This window comes from Simochromis diagramma, unplaced genomic scaffold (genome assembly GCF_900408965.1).
Source record: "Simochromis diagramma unplaced genomic scaffold, fSimDia1.1 OVJJ01000419.1, whole genome shotgun sequence".
NCBI lineage: Eukaryota > Metazoa > Chordata > Actinopteri > Cichliformes > Cichlidae > Simochromis > Simochromis diagramma.
This window is the reverse complement of record NW_024387244.1, coordinates 1,592,110-1,605,095: the sequence shown is the minus strand read 5'-3', so window position 1 is coordinate 1,605,095 and position 12,986 is coordinate 1,592,110. Positions and strand designations below refer to the sequence as shown.

The window sequence follows — 12,986 nt, the reverse complement described above, 5'->3', positions numbered from 1 at the left end:
ATAAAACCACTGACACTTAAAGCCATATTAAACTACTTATTTCTCCTTTTAATTATTGGCTTTTGGGTTTACAAGGTGCACTTGAATGCACCGTTAATTTAACAGAGTATTTTGAGAGTTAGCTGCTTGAAATCCAATGGGCTCAAGCCCAGATAATCCAGGCATTACTTACTGTGAGGTTGTCTGGCAACTAGAGGAGACTCTGAAACACGAGAGTGCAATTGACCTTCTAATCAAACTCTCTGCAGTCCTACTGCACTATTATTCCCCCGTCACACAGACATGATACAATAGTCCATGTAAGAGACAGCAACTTACGGGTTGTCAGGTTTGAAGATGAACATACTGTCTGGGATCACAGAGTTGGCCGGCTTCGTCTCTTCTGGTTCCTCCTTCTCTGACTTACACTGTTCAGGGTCCTTACTGTTGACTGCAGGAGGTCAGGAGAAGGAGATTCTGTTTTTATCACAGTCTGCCCACTAGGACAGCATTAGCCTCAGAAAGCCAACCTAAACACTGAAAGTTTTCTGTGGCGACTTTTAACCAGAAAAATCCAGGGAGAGGTGATGAAGTCTAGCAGCGGTAAGCCGTGAACTGTGGGGCCCGGCTTAGGTGATGACATGACTCACTGTTTCCTAGAATGCGTTATCTCTGGAGGCTACGATGTAAATTAAGTGTGATAGATATGAGATCAAGCACGTCCCTATAACTGCATGCTTACTCAGAGCTTTACTAGAACATTTCAAAAATGCTTTTTTGAGTTTATAATAGCTGCAGATCATCCACCTGTGAGAATGGAAACCAGTCCCACGTAAACGATCACTGATGAGCTTTCAGACGAGGCTGCAAATACGAGCAGCCTCGTCACAAGCCATTAGAGAAAACAAGAAATTACCTGAAAATCACAAATCTACATTTGGTCCATTACCTTTGATTGTGGAGAGCTCGAGAGATGACTGCACATTGGGCACTTCGACGATCACGCTGGAGCTCAGCTGAGATTTATCCCGTTCCTGCTGCATCTCTGTTTCTTCTTTGTTGTCCTCTGGGACAGCAGGCGCAGGCGGCTCCGAAGGCTGAGGAGGTTCTTCTTGCTTCTGGGGACACTGATCACCAGTGTGGCTCTGGTTATCTGCTGGAGCGCTGTCCCCTTCTGCACTCTTATCACTCGGTCTGGAGATGGAGAGAGGAACACGTTACCGGACAGATGTGAGCAGCAGCTGTCCTGCTGTGACACGCTCGCAGCAGGACAGCTGCTGCTGGGTGGCGAATCTATCGACTCCAAAGCTGGAGAAGAAAGAAAAGTTTGAGTATAAAAGACATAAGAAGAGATTAGAGTAGTACAGTTCAGTCACTGGTCACACAAATGAGAGTTTTACAAATGAAGACTTAAAGGAAACATACTGAGATCAATTAAAACAGCAGTTTAAAGCCAAGTGTGAAATGTTGACCTCGGTCCTTTCAACATCTCTGACGTGGCATGAAATGACCAAAAACCATGACAGATTAGATCGTCTCTTGCATCTTGTTTGCCAGATCGTTTGTCAGCTCTGCTGACATGGATGGAGAATAGGGAGATAATTTTATGTACAGGTGCCAATGAATGGTTGATGAAAGGACCTTAAGCTGTGGCATGCTAGTTCAAACAACTGCAAATCCACGCACACTTCGGTCAATGATTCCTCGCAGAAACGTTAGATTTATCTTTTGAAAACGAATATTAGATTAAATTAGGTTTGAATTTCATTAAAATGGTCAAAGGTGCATGAAAGAAAAAAGCTATTAATTTGTTATCTTATTAGAAGTTGTGTTTTTTCTCCATTGTATAACATGTTGCTACACTTTTTCCAAGTCACATAATTAAGTATTGGGATTGAAATGTGATCTCCTGGGATGTATCTCACCTGGGCCCTCTGCTGGGATGGCATTCGCCCTTTCCATTTGATCACTCCATCGCCCTTAAACTTTATCTGCCAAATAACCTCAGCTACTAAAACGACTTGTTTGTGTGTCTCACCTGCTCTCCTCATGCTTGGAGACGTCTCCCTCTTTGTTTTTAGCATCTTCTGCTTTCCCAGGGTTACTCTTCTTGTCCCCGACGACAGAGCAGCTCGCCGCCTGGCCTCCGTTTGCAGGAGAAGACCCCTGACTTCTGGTCCTGGTCTGATGGTCATAGTGATACAAGTCCTTACTGCCCCTGTTTCCACCACGACCTCCCATGTCTGGAGTCAGTGCCTCCCCATTATCTGGAGGTCTGAACTTCTTTACTGCCCTGTGTTGACGCTCACCGTTCAATCTGGGGCTGTGACGCTCACTGACGTGTTTGTGACTCTGATTAACATCCAGGTTTTTGCTCTGAGGGATGGGCACTGAATCAGGCGGCTCTGGTATGTTCCTGAACACAGAATCAGTGGGATCCGCTGATTCTGGCTCCACTGATTCGGGTATGTCACCAGACAGAGCTGCATCCAGTGGTACATCCACAGATATGGAGGAGCCTGAAGGCTGGGTCTTGGCTGGGGAGGCTAGGGGATCTGTCAGATGCTTTATACTCCCTGACGGTGTTTGCACGGCCTTGCGGTGCAGCGAAAGTGGACGTACGTGAGCCTGGCTCGAGGCAGGAGGACCGTCTTTCTCTTCGGTGGGGCTACTGAACAGGATCTCTCGGCTGGACATCTGGCGGTGTCTCCGCAGCTGGCTGGTCCTCTGCTCCCACACTGACATGGTCATCCTCTTTCCTCTCTCTCTCCTGGACATGAAAGAGTTAGAGGGGTTGAGTGGTGGGGGTGGGCGGCCCTCCCTGACACTGCCATGGGCCTCCTCCAGGGAGCAGGCATAGGTAGGCCTGCTGCGGTGAATGGCTCGTTTCCTGTACAGATAGGGCCGCCTCCTGCGGCTTCCCCTGGAAAAAGGAAAACGAGGTACGATGTCAGCATACGTAGACAGAAAGCATTAAGCAGGTTTAAAATAAGGTTTCTTTAAGCTTTCGTGCTGAAATGGTTTTATTTTAGCGTCGTAATGTATAGATCCAAGTCTGTCATGGGTGATTTGATTTGATTGAAACTCTTCATTTTTTAATTTTTGATTTATGAAATGTACGTTTGCAGTCAAAACATGTACATCACATTAACATCACAGCACACCGCAAGTGCTTGGGGTTGATGTTCGAGTGATTTACCAGTTACAAAGAGAAACTTCATCCAACATGAAGCAACTTTTTTGTTTTTCGATGAAGATGTTGGGTGAAAAAATAAGCCAGGAATTGTCGTGCGACTTGAAAAACAAAAATGCTAAGATGCAAAATGATGTCAGTGGAAAAAGTCTTAGAAAGAAATGTAGCTTCAAATGATGCTGGAGAGTCGGAAGGTACAGGACAGAGCACGGACAGAACACCACACAGGATGAGTCTATGAGTGAGGGATTCAGAGAGTTGAACAGACAGCGTTACTTACTGGAGCGTGGACTCTTGTGTGATCCGTGTTATCAATGAGCGATTGGTTGAAAACAAGACATTAGTGCTTTGTAAGCAGAGACAAAACAGGCCAGGAGACACACAGCAAACTGGCGCCGCACGCAAAGACGCGGCCGTGAAAACAACTATCCAGGCTGTTCGTGCCATTTACCAGCTGCTGTGAATTTATTATTCATAGCTGGAGGGAAGAAACTATTTTCTGAATTCTGCACACATAAATAAAATGAAATATTAATGCCACGTTTATTCCCACATTGCTTTGAAAAAAATATTGTGAATGAGATTAAAGGGATTCCAGATGCTTTGGTGTGTGTCTCCGCTGGAGCCAAGCAGCACATTGACAAACAAGATGGTAACAGTATCAGAAACAATTAAACAACATTAATAAACATTAACAGTAAGCACAACATAGATAAAAAAGACATCTTGAGTAGACTGAAATGTTACACATTCTGAGCTACGGTATGAGGACAGGTAGAAAACACAGAGATGGGCTCCGTCAGCAGACAAAGAGTACATTTCCAGACACCCTTTGAACAAAACCAGCACATTGGGATGCAGCTCTGAACACGACTGCCACTTCAGAGCACTCACAGATTAGCATTCATGCTAGTAGAGCTAACGGGGGAATTCGAGTGCCGAGCTTCTAAATATTAGCTTGAAAATACTGAGGAGTGTTTGAGAGCGGGATTAAAGACTTCCCGCTGAAAGAAAAACTGAGCACACACCAAAATGTTCCATTCTGGGTGAGTGTGCGTGCATATCTTTCTGTTTTTCTTTGATCATGCTGACCAGAAGCATGCGTTTCCCAAGATGAGACAATAATCAACCTCCGACGTGCAGCGTCTTGCACTTTAACTTAGGAAATGCTGCCATGCAAAAACTTTCTTCGGGGCTAGCAGGGGCAGGCACTGCTACAGTTTCACTGCTGACATCAGAGATGAGACCCGAAACCCTTAAAGTTCAAAGTGTCCTCTGTCAAGTTGACCCTCCCAGTCTGCTCTACGGGCTCTGATAAGAACCCGGACCCTCGTCTGGTTCAAGTGAAGTTAATACTCAGCAATTTTCTTCTGTTTTGTTTTAATCTTTGTTTTCTTCATCAAGAACCTTTAACAAAAAGGGCAAGGTCTCAAGAATGAAAGACAGAGACAGAATAAATAAAGTAATTTATGTTAATATTCTGTGTTCCCATAGAATCTTCTTCATGCCCATGCAACAAACCGCTTGGTTCTCAATACACAGCGTGCGTACAGAGCAGGACGTCCCCACCTGTGTTCATGCACATGCACTTCCACCAACTATGTCAAAGCAATGTTCAATCAGTTCCCAAGGACAAAAAACAAAAGCATCTATTCTGAAAGCTGGAGACCTGGACACTGAGAAAATAAGGTCACATCATTTTATTAATAACATTTTCCAGTGAAAACATCTGCTTTGCAGCGGCACAGGCGTGTATTACTGTAACGGACACACCACCCTTAATTTGGATCCTAAGTACTCCTGTTTCCATAACAACTATGTCAGCACCTCCCACCCCAGAGTGGAGCCAGTAACCATGGAGACATAGACTTCAATTAGGAGCAAATTACAGAGCAGGGGTCAGGCAGAGGATAGATAGCAGACCTTTCAGTGGACACGTACCAATAAGTCTGGAGTGGGACAGCACCTAGAACCGATTCACTCGACAACCTCTAAGTGATGTTTAACGTTTACGAGCCAGCACTGAGAGACACTCGATTTAGTCATCGTTTGTACTGACGGCACATCTGCCTGTTCTACATTCTGTAGTTTTATTAGTAATCCAAAATCTATTGCACCACATGGAAGACTAGACACACTTCTTGGCTGAAGAAGGGAACAAGAGGGAGGACGAGATAGAGAGAGGGAGGAGAGAAGGTCAGGCAGGAGAGGCTGCATACAGCACTTACTCTGAGGACATGAAGGAGGACAATGGTCCAACCTCCTTCGCCTTCTGCAGAGCATGCTTCTGGTTGAACGCTGCCTCTGCTTCCTCTTCATCCTGATCAAAAGAAGAGAAGATGAAGAGGGAATGAACAGCTGTAACATCTGTAATTGTAAATAATGGAATAAAATCAGACAGCGAAAAAGAAAGAGGGGAGATTTTTAAAACTACTCAGCATTAATAAAGAGAGCTGGATTAAATGAAGCTTTTTTGTTATTCATGTTTTATTACCTTCGTTAGCTCTTGTGCATTGGCAAGGTTATCCACAGCAATGGCCAAGAAGACATTAAGCAAAGTGTCTGGTTACACCTGTGTTAAGGACTAACAGATGAACTCTTTGTTAAGAGACAGATGCACCACAGTACTGCAGACTGAAATCATAAAAACCACGTTGCACCTGTGCAACAGCACTGTGACAGCGACATTGTGTCCCTGTTCAAAAATGTTCAAGGTCTGACAACAATGACCATCAATGAGGGATGACTGTTGGCGCCAGATGGGTTGGTTGGATGATTTTACAAGTTGCTGATATACTGAGATTTTCCTCCACAAACATCTCTAAGGGTTTACAGAGAATGGTCCCAAAAAATAAAAGACCTGAAAATATGCAGCGAGCAGCAGTTATCTGGGAAAAAATGCCTTCTTACAGTAATACCAGTGGTCAGAGGACAATGGCCAGATTGCTTTGTGCAGTTACTCAAATAAGCACTTGCTCCAACCAAATGGTCTGTATTTGTATAGCGCTTTACTAGTCCCTAAGGACCCCAAAGCGCTTTACACACCCAGTCACACACCCATCCACACACTGGTGATGGCAGCTACATTGTAGCCACAACCACCCTGGGGCGCACTGACAGAGGCGAGGCTGCCGGACACTGGCGTCACCGGGCCCTCTGACCACCACCAGTGCACTTACCTTGGTGCACTTACCAGATGCACCAAGGTAAGTGCATCTGTGAACACACGGCACTGAACACTGAAACAGATGGGCTGCAACAGCAAAAACCACGCCAGATGCCACTTCTGTCAGTTAAAAGCAGGAAATTGAGGCTACAATTTAGCATGGGCTCCCAAAACTGGACAACAGAAAATTGGAAAAACATTTCCTGGTTTGATGAGTCTTGATTTCTGCTGAGACATTTGGATGGTGGGGACAAAACACAAACAACATTAAAGCATGGATGGATCCTTCCTTCTGTTAGTGGCTCAGGAAGGTGATGCAATGGTATGGTGGATATTTTCTTTATTAGTACCAACTGAGCATCATTTAACACCAACCTTAGTATTGCTGCTAACCACCTCTTTACAGTGTACCCATCTACTGGAGGCTGATTCCAGTAGGTTAATGCACCAAGTCACAAAGCTCAAATCATCTCAAACTGGTTTCTTGAACATTAAAATGAGCCCAAATGACCTCCACAGTTCTAAGATCTCGATCCTTTTGGGGTATGGTGGGACAGTTTTGTATTATGGATGTGCTACCAATAAATCTGCAACAACTGTGTGGCGCCATCATGTCAATAAGGGGCAAAATCTCCTCTTTCTAATCACCTTGTTGAATCCATGTCGCAAATAAGACAAATAAGTTTTGAAGGCAAAAGGGCCAAACCAGCACTCGAAAGGAGTTCCTAATGAAAGATCCAGTGAGTGTAGGTTTGGTTGAGACCAAATGATGTATATAGTTCTTTATGTATATAATAGTTCTTTACTTTTAATCACTTTCTAGTTAGCTGTAGGTAGTTTTTGTCCATTTGGTAAAAGAGAAATTTCCAAAAATGTAAAAAGCTTCCTCCTCCTATAGACAAAGGACAACTAGAAGGAGTTCATGAAGGACATCGAGCAGACGGTCAATATTATTGATCTGTCTGCTTCACATGTCTGTTTGTATACAGTGTCTTCCACTCTCTTAATTGGAATTCAAGAATCTAACACAAATCGATATGTTAAGCTTTACAAATTAGATCAAACGGGAGAGTGAACAATGGAAAAAATGGCTACAATTTCAGGTGCAATTAAGAAACATTAGAATAAACCTGTGTTACATAATAACAGCAGGCTGTCTGTTATTTTTAGCATGAAGGATACAGTTTCCAAAAAGGGTGAGAACTATAAAGTAGACAGAAGACCACATGCCAGACTTTACTCCACCTTGGGAGCGAATACCGTTGTACATCACCTCGTTCCAGTCCTCTCCGGTAAGGATCTGTGAAAACACACCCACAGCAGCACACAGCCATGCAGAGCTTTGCTGGTGAATCACCTCTAGGTCCACATTTATCAAAATGTATACTTAAAAGTAATTTTCCTATATATTTTGATTAATAGTAATAAACAAATGTGTAAAAGCTGTGTTGAAAGTAGAAACTGTCAGGTTCATTTGCAGACCTGAAAGACGGTCATGATAGCTGCAGGGAAAGTGTCAAAGTTTGTCGGAGTGTAGTCTTCAAAGATGAACCTGTAAAAAATAAGTGACTTTTACAATCAAGTACTCTGATACTGATACTTTTATCCCCATGTCTGCCCAAATTTTAATTTGGACCTTTGGGATGTTACATTACTATTAGACCATTGTGTGAAACTGTGAGACAATCAGTGAATAATTCTTCCTGTTAAAAGGGAGTTCTTCCCTCCCGCTGTCGCCAAGTGCTTGCTCACAGGGGGTTGTGTCTCCCTATTGGGGTTTTCTCAGAATTATTGTTTACCTTACAATATAAAACCCCTCTGGGTGGCTGGTATTATGATTTGGTGCAAAAACAAAACAAAATAAAAACCGGAATTAAATTGTCCTTAATTTTGACAGGATGTTTGAGCCAAATTTAAAGTTAAAGTTAAATAAAATTTCCACCAGGCACTCCTAAGTCATTGCAAAGTGAAGTCAGATGAATAACGTGAATGAATCTAGCCATAACGGCTGCCTGTGCAGAGGCATAAAAATCAGTCTACAAACGACAATCCAACGTATGACAGTCTGGCTAACAGACTTTTATGTTTTTGTCTTCTCAGTTTTAATTCTAGAGGCCAGTTCATCACAAGGACATGCTCGTCTACCTCAGCCAGCTTTTCATGAGGAAAAAGCTTGTGGCAAAGGGCCTTTGACTCAGGGGGAAACCAGAAACAATAGCTGTGTGTGTGTGTGTGTGTGTGTGTGTGTGTGTGTGTGTGTGTGTGTGTGTGTGTGTGTGTGTGTGTGTGTGTGTGTGTGTGTGTGTGTGTCAAATGTGAGTCTTAAATCTCTACTGAGCTCACACAGTGTCTTGGTATAATAAAAACAACTGAATAGGAGCATCTATTGCATTTATTGTCTTCTCAGTTCAGTAAATAAGGATCTACTACACCATGAAGTCTGCTTCATCCTTATTATTATGTTTGTGAATGTGAATTTACTTGAATTGAATTACTATAAAATGTGAATTTTACTTAAAGAGGTTCTATTATTCTCATTTTCAACTCCATATCTTTGTTCTTGAGCTCGGGCACAGCTGCTTTGCATGATTCACTGCTCAAAAATGATCCTTGTTATCTTCTGATGGGACATGACGCAGCCGGTCTGCTGATCCACAGCCTGAAGCAAGCTATTCTACTTCCTCTTCCTTAAGCCATCTTTCTTCTCATTGGCCGCCCCTCACAAAGGTTTCAACAGCAGACGATTGAAATGGCTATGACGTCAGAAAGCTCCATGATTGGTAAAAAACAACAGTCCGAAACAGACTGTTTATAGCAGTCTGAAGGCTTATCTCTGGTCTCAGAGGGATCACTGTAAAATAAGCTTGATTTTAGAAACTCCTGCCATGTTTAATATGAGCTTCTATCCTTTAAAAGTATATAAATGACAGATCACGAGAAGAAGTTTTATAGGTCGACTTTAAACAAATCTATGAATCTATGTGGAGTCTTACCTTCCACCGAAGAGCTGCATGCCAAGGAGGGCAAAGACAACGATGAAGAGAAAGAGAAGGAATATGAGGGAGATGATGGACTTCATGGAGTTCATCAGAGAGACGACCAGGTTCCTCAGAGACGCCCAGTACCTTGAAAGAGATAAAAAAGCACAGGTTTTGGATTCAGGTTTGTGCGGTCTATCACCCCATTAACGAGAACTTAAAGGGAAACATTTAAATCTAAAGAATATGTTTACAGCTGTTGTTGGAGAATGAAAAATAATGTGAAATAAATTATGAGCATATGAGAACAAAGCCTCTGTTTCTCCAGAGGAAGCTGCAAAACTAAATTTCATAAATAACCACAAGTGTCGTCTCTTTTGTCAGTGTTGATTGGGTTTGAAAAATACCAGTTTGAATGAAAAAAGAAAAAGCATCACACAGTTTAAGAGGCTCCTCATCCAGGCTAGAGGCTCAAAATGCAAAACAAACCCTGAAACAAAACTTGCTCGAGAGGGGTTGAGTTTATATAGGATAAGATTGATTAGGAAAGCGCACAGAGATGCATCGTGGGTAATACAGGTGTATCATTTTAACAAGGATGATGATGGAGTGGAGTAAAGAAACTAAACTCGGATTATAAACTGTCTACTGTTAGCTCAGTGTTATTATAGAAACTATGACATCACACTATCAAACAGGTGGTTTGCTCTGTAGTTTAACATACAAGGGACCCACATGTTACTAATACTGCTAGTCTTTGGTCAACAGGGAAATGCAAATAATATAAAATCTCAACAGATGGCGAAGAGTGAGGAAACCTGCAGGACTAACTTGGTGATCTTGAAGATCCTCAGCAGACGCAGTGCACGCAGGACGCTGATGCCAAAGGAAGTGCCAGGCCTGAAGAAACCCCACAGCACTTCAAAGATGCTGCCAACAATGACCTAAAGAGACATGCAGGCAAGTTACAGCGAGTTTACAAAGAGCAGCGTATTGATCAAAAAAAGGAGAAGTGGACAGATGTTACGGTCATGAAGAGGAGAAGAGGAGAGGCAAACACGGTGCGGAGACCGACGTGGAGAGAGGACTGAATTTAAAAACGCAAGCATCTGAATTTTCTTAGACACAAATAGAGGGAGGCGGAGTACTGACGCTGCAGTCGAAGCAGTTGAAGGAGGAGTGGAAATAAAGACGTGGGCCCAAGCTGTACATCTTAAGGAGCATCTCAGTCAGGAACAGAGCGAGGAACAGAAACTCTGCATAGTCTGGAAACGTAAATAACAAAGTTACGTCAATCAGTGCTCTCCACCACCGAATGCAATGACTGAGAAGATTTAATTAATGCCTAGGTTGAATGATTAGGTTGTATTTAACTTACACTGATGGCTTCTTTTCTTGTAAATAAAACAAAGAATCGTCGTTTCATGTTTTCTATAACTGTCACTGGCTGTGAGTGGAAGTTTGTAGTGAAGAGCTGTCGTTTTTATTAGCTACAGCCTGTTATTTTCCTCTTTTTTCTTAGTTGTAGATTTGTACGTTTTCATTATTTGGAGCAAAGTCAACCTTTGCTTTTAAAACTGGACAGTGAAAGATTTCAAGCCGGACAAATGACTGACTTCCTGAGCACGTCTCATGTTGCAAAATGCTACCACAATGAGTTGTGACTCACAGAGAAAGTTGGAGAGCCATAAGGGTTGGTTGTGGTGAACAATGGCTACACACAGTGTGTTGAGAGCCACAAGGCCGAGCACAGTCCAGTAGAAAGTCTGTGTCTTCACCATGCGGCGGATGGAGATGCGCAGGAGACGTTCCTTACGGCGGAAATATGCCGTCGGACCTCGCTTAGTGCTCCGGATACTCGTTCTGGTCATGGGGATGCCTTTGGGGGGGGGGGACAGGGAGACAAACTGTGGTCGAATAGATCCAGTGTAGCATGTTCCCACTCTGGGTCTTAGAAAAATCTGTATTTAAAACTGCAGCAGGGCTCAGCGTGCACCTGCTGGTGTTCGACTTTCTGTGCCCATATGTCTGAGCCTTTGCGCACTCCCACTCACCCACAGAGGAGATGTCACCATATTGTTCCTCCCCTGGTTGCCCTTGACGCACCACATCCATGCCTCTCCTCTTGATGGTGGTGGCTCGCTTCAACACTGCAGACAGAGCAGAAATGTAAAACAACCTGTTCAAGCTGCACGTGTCAAATTTGAGAAATGACACTGAGGGCAGCGACACAAGGCTGATTCTGGGTGAATGTGGCCAGAAAACAGAATTAACTTTTTGCTATTGTACTGAATATTTTGAGTAGAGGAATTCTTAACAACACCCCTAAACTGCCTTGTGCATAACCACCCTCATATTTAAAAAAACAACGTCCATAGTTGGACCAAGGCATTATGCAAGTATGCAATGAAAAGAATGAGAAGAAATGATGAGAAGAAATCAAAGTGAGAGTAAAATGCATGTCAAGCTACAGTCTGTGAAGTTTCAGCTAAAAGGCAAATTCAGCTCAATAACGCTGCAGCTAAATGAGACAAAAATGATCATTTAATGTTGGTGCAATGATCCAAAAAGCTGAATGCAAATCTTCGGATGCTTCTTCATCATGGCAAACCATGCTCCGAGGCTGCTTAACAGTCCATGCATTCCTCTTTTTTGAGCCGCTACCGAGTGCTCCCGTACAGCACAAGCACACACACACGCCGTGCAGCGCACACATGCTGGAAGTGGACGTGATGAGCCTGCTTTGACCTTTTTCACTGATGGATGTGTTTATGATTACCTTTTCATCTTATCCTACCCCTTCACACACCTTTCCTCTGTGTTGTGATTTCTGAATCTACTTGCAGGCAATATCTGCTTGGGGACTTTTTAATAAACCACTGATCAAACGTGCACGCACACACGCAGACGCACACACGCAGACGCACACACAGCAGTGTTTTCTAATGGCAGACCAGACTCTAGCAGACAGAGTCCTGCCAAAACACACACGCTCAGTCACACATCCATACGCTGCATTTTGAGACTGGTGGTTGCTAAGGCAACTGCTGTGCACCACCTTTCTTTTTAATCAAAGCTATAAGAGCATCTGCATTTATTGTTATCACAGCAGCTGCAGCCGCTGTGTGTTTCTGCTACAGGTTAGTGTTGCACAATTAAATGTAACCACTGTGTCTTTGTAGAAGAACATCCTTGAAGGATTTTCTTTCCTTTCTCTAAGAGTTTGTTTCTCTGCTTATTAGTGGCCGCACATGCGTGTGTTTGTGCTTGTGTGTGTGGTAAAATGGGGTAAGAAGTGGGTTACGCAAAGTGCAGAAGAGAGAACGGTTCTCACCATAGACACCACCTGTACTCCACTCTGGGAGCCTCCTGAGAGCTGCCAATCAATCAACATTTAATAAAATGCTAGTGCAGCGAGTAAAGGTCACAGTAGTGTTGAGAGGGTCAGAGTCAGAGCAGCACTAAGCTATCCGTTGGGCACTGTATCTAATGACAAGCTTCACACTATCAGTGCTCTCTGTGTGGCAATTGTTGAGACAGATGATATGATACGAGTAATTTCTACAAATGCACGACAGCAGCAACACATCCTGAACTTCTACACTGTGCTGCGTACTTAGAAGTAGATATAAAGATGGGTTCCCACCTATTTAATGTGAGCCTAAGGCTA

General features: G+C 43.4%; 1 protein-coding gene across 4 annotated transcripts in view; it reads right to left on the bottom strand.

Annotated features, from left to right (window-relative positions):
• Positions 1-12,986, bottom strand: part of LOC120747121 (voltage-dependent R-type calcium channel subunit alpha-1E) — a 110,658-nt gene that overhangs the window by 20,757 nt on the left and 76,915 nt on the right. For all 4 annotated transcript variants that reach the window (XM_040052774.1, XM_040052773.1, XM_040052771.1 and 1 more), the window contains exons 13-25: positions 12,651-12,692; positions 11,371-11,466; positions 10,986-11,195; positions 10,469-10,581; positions 10,148-10,260; positions 9,332-9,463; positions 7,821-7,890; positions 7,521-7,638; positions 5,667-5,734; positions 5,401-5,492; positions 2,018-2,902; positions 929-1,173; positions 319-430 (exon numbers count right to left, since the gene is read on the bottom strand). In XM_040052774.1, the coding sequence (XP_039908708.1) occupies positions 319-430; positions 929-1,173; positions 2,018-2,902; positions 5,401-5,492; positions 5,667-5,734; positions 7,521-7,638; positions 7,821-7,890; positions 9,332-9,463; positions 10,148-10,260; positions 10,469-10,581; positions 10,986-11,195; positions 11,371-11,466; positions 12,651-12,692 (2,296 nt within the window). The remainder of the gene's footprint in view (positions 1-318; positions 431-928; positions 1,174-2,017; positions 2,903-5,400; positions 5,493-5,666; positions 5,735-7,520; positions 7,639-7,820; positions 7,891-9,331; positions 9,464-10,147; positions 10,261-10,468; positions 10,582-10,985; positions 11,196-11,370; positions 11,467-12,650; positions 12,693-12,986) is intronic.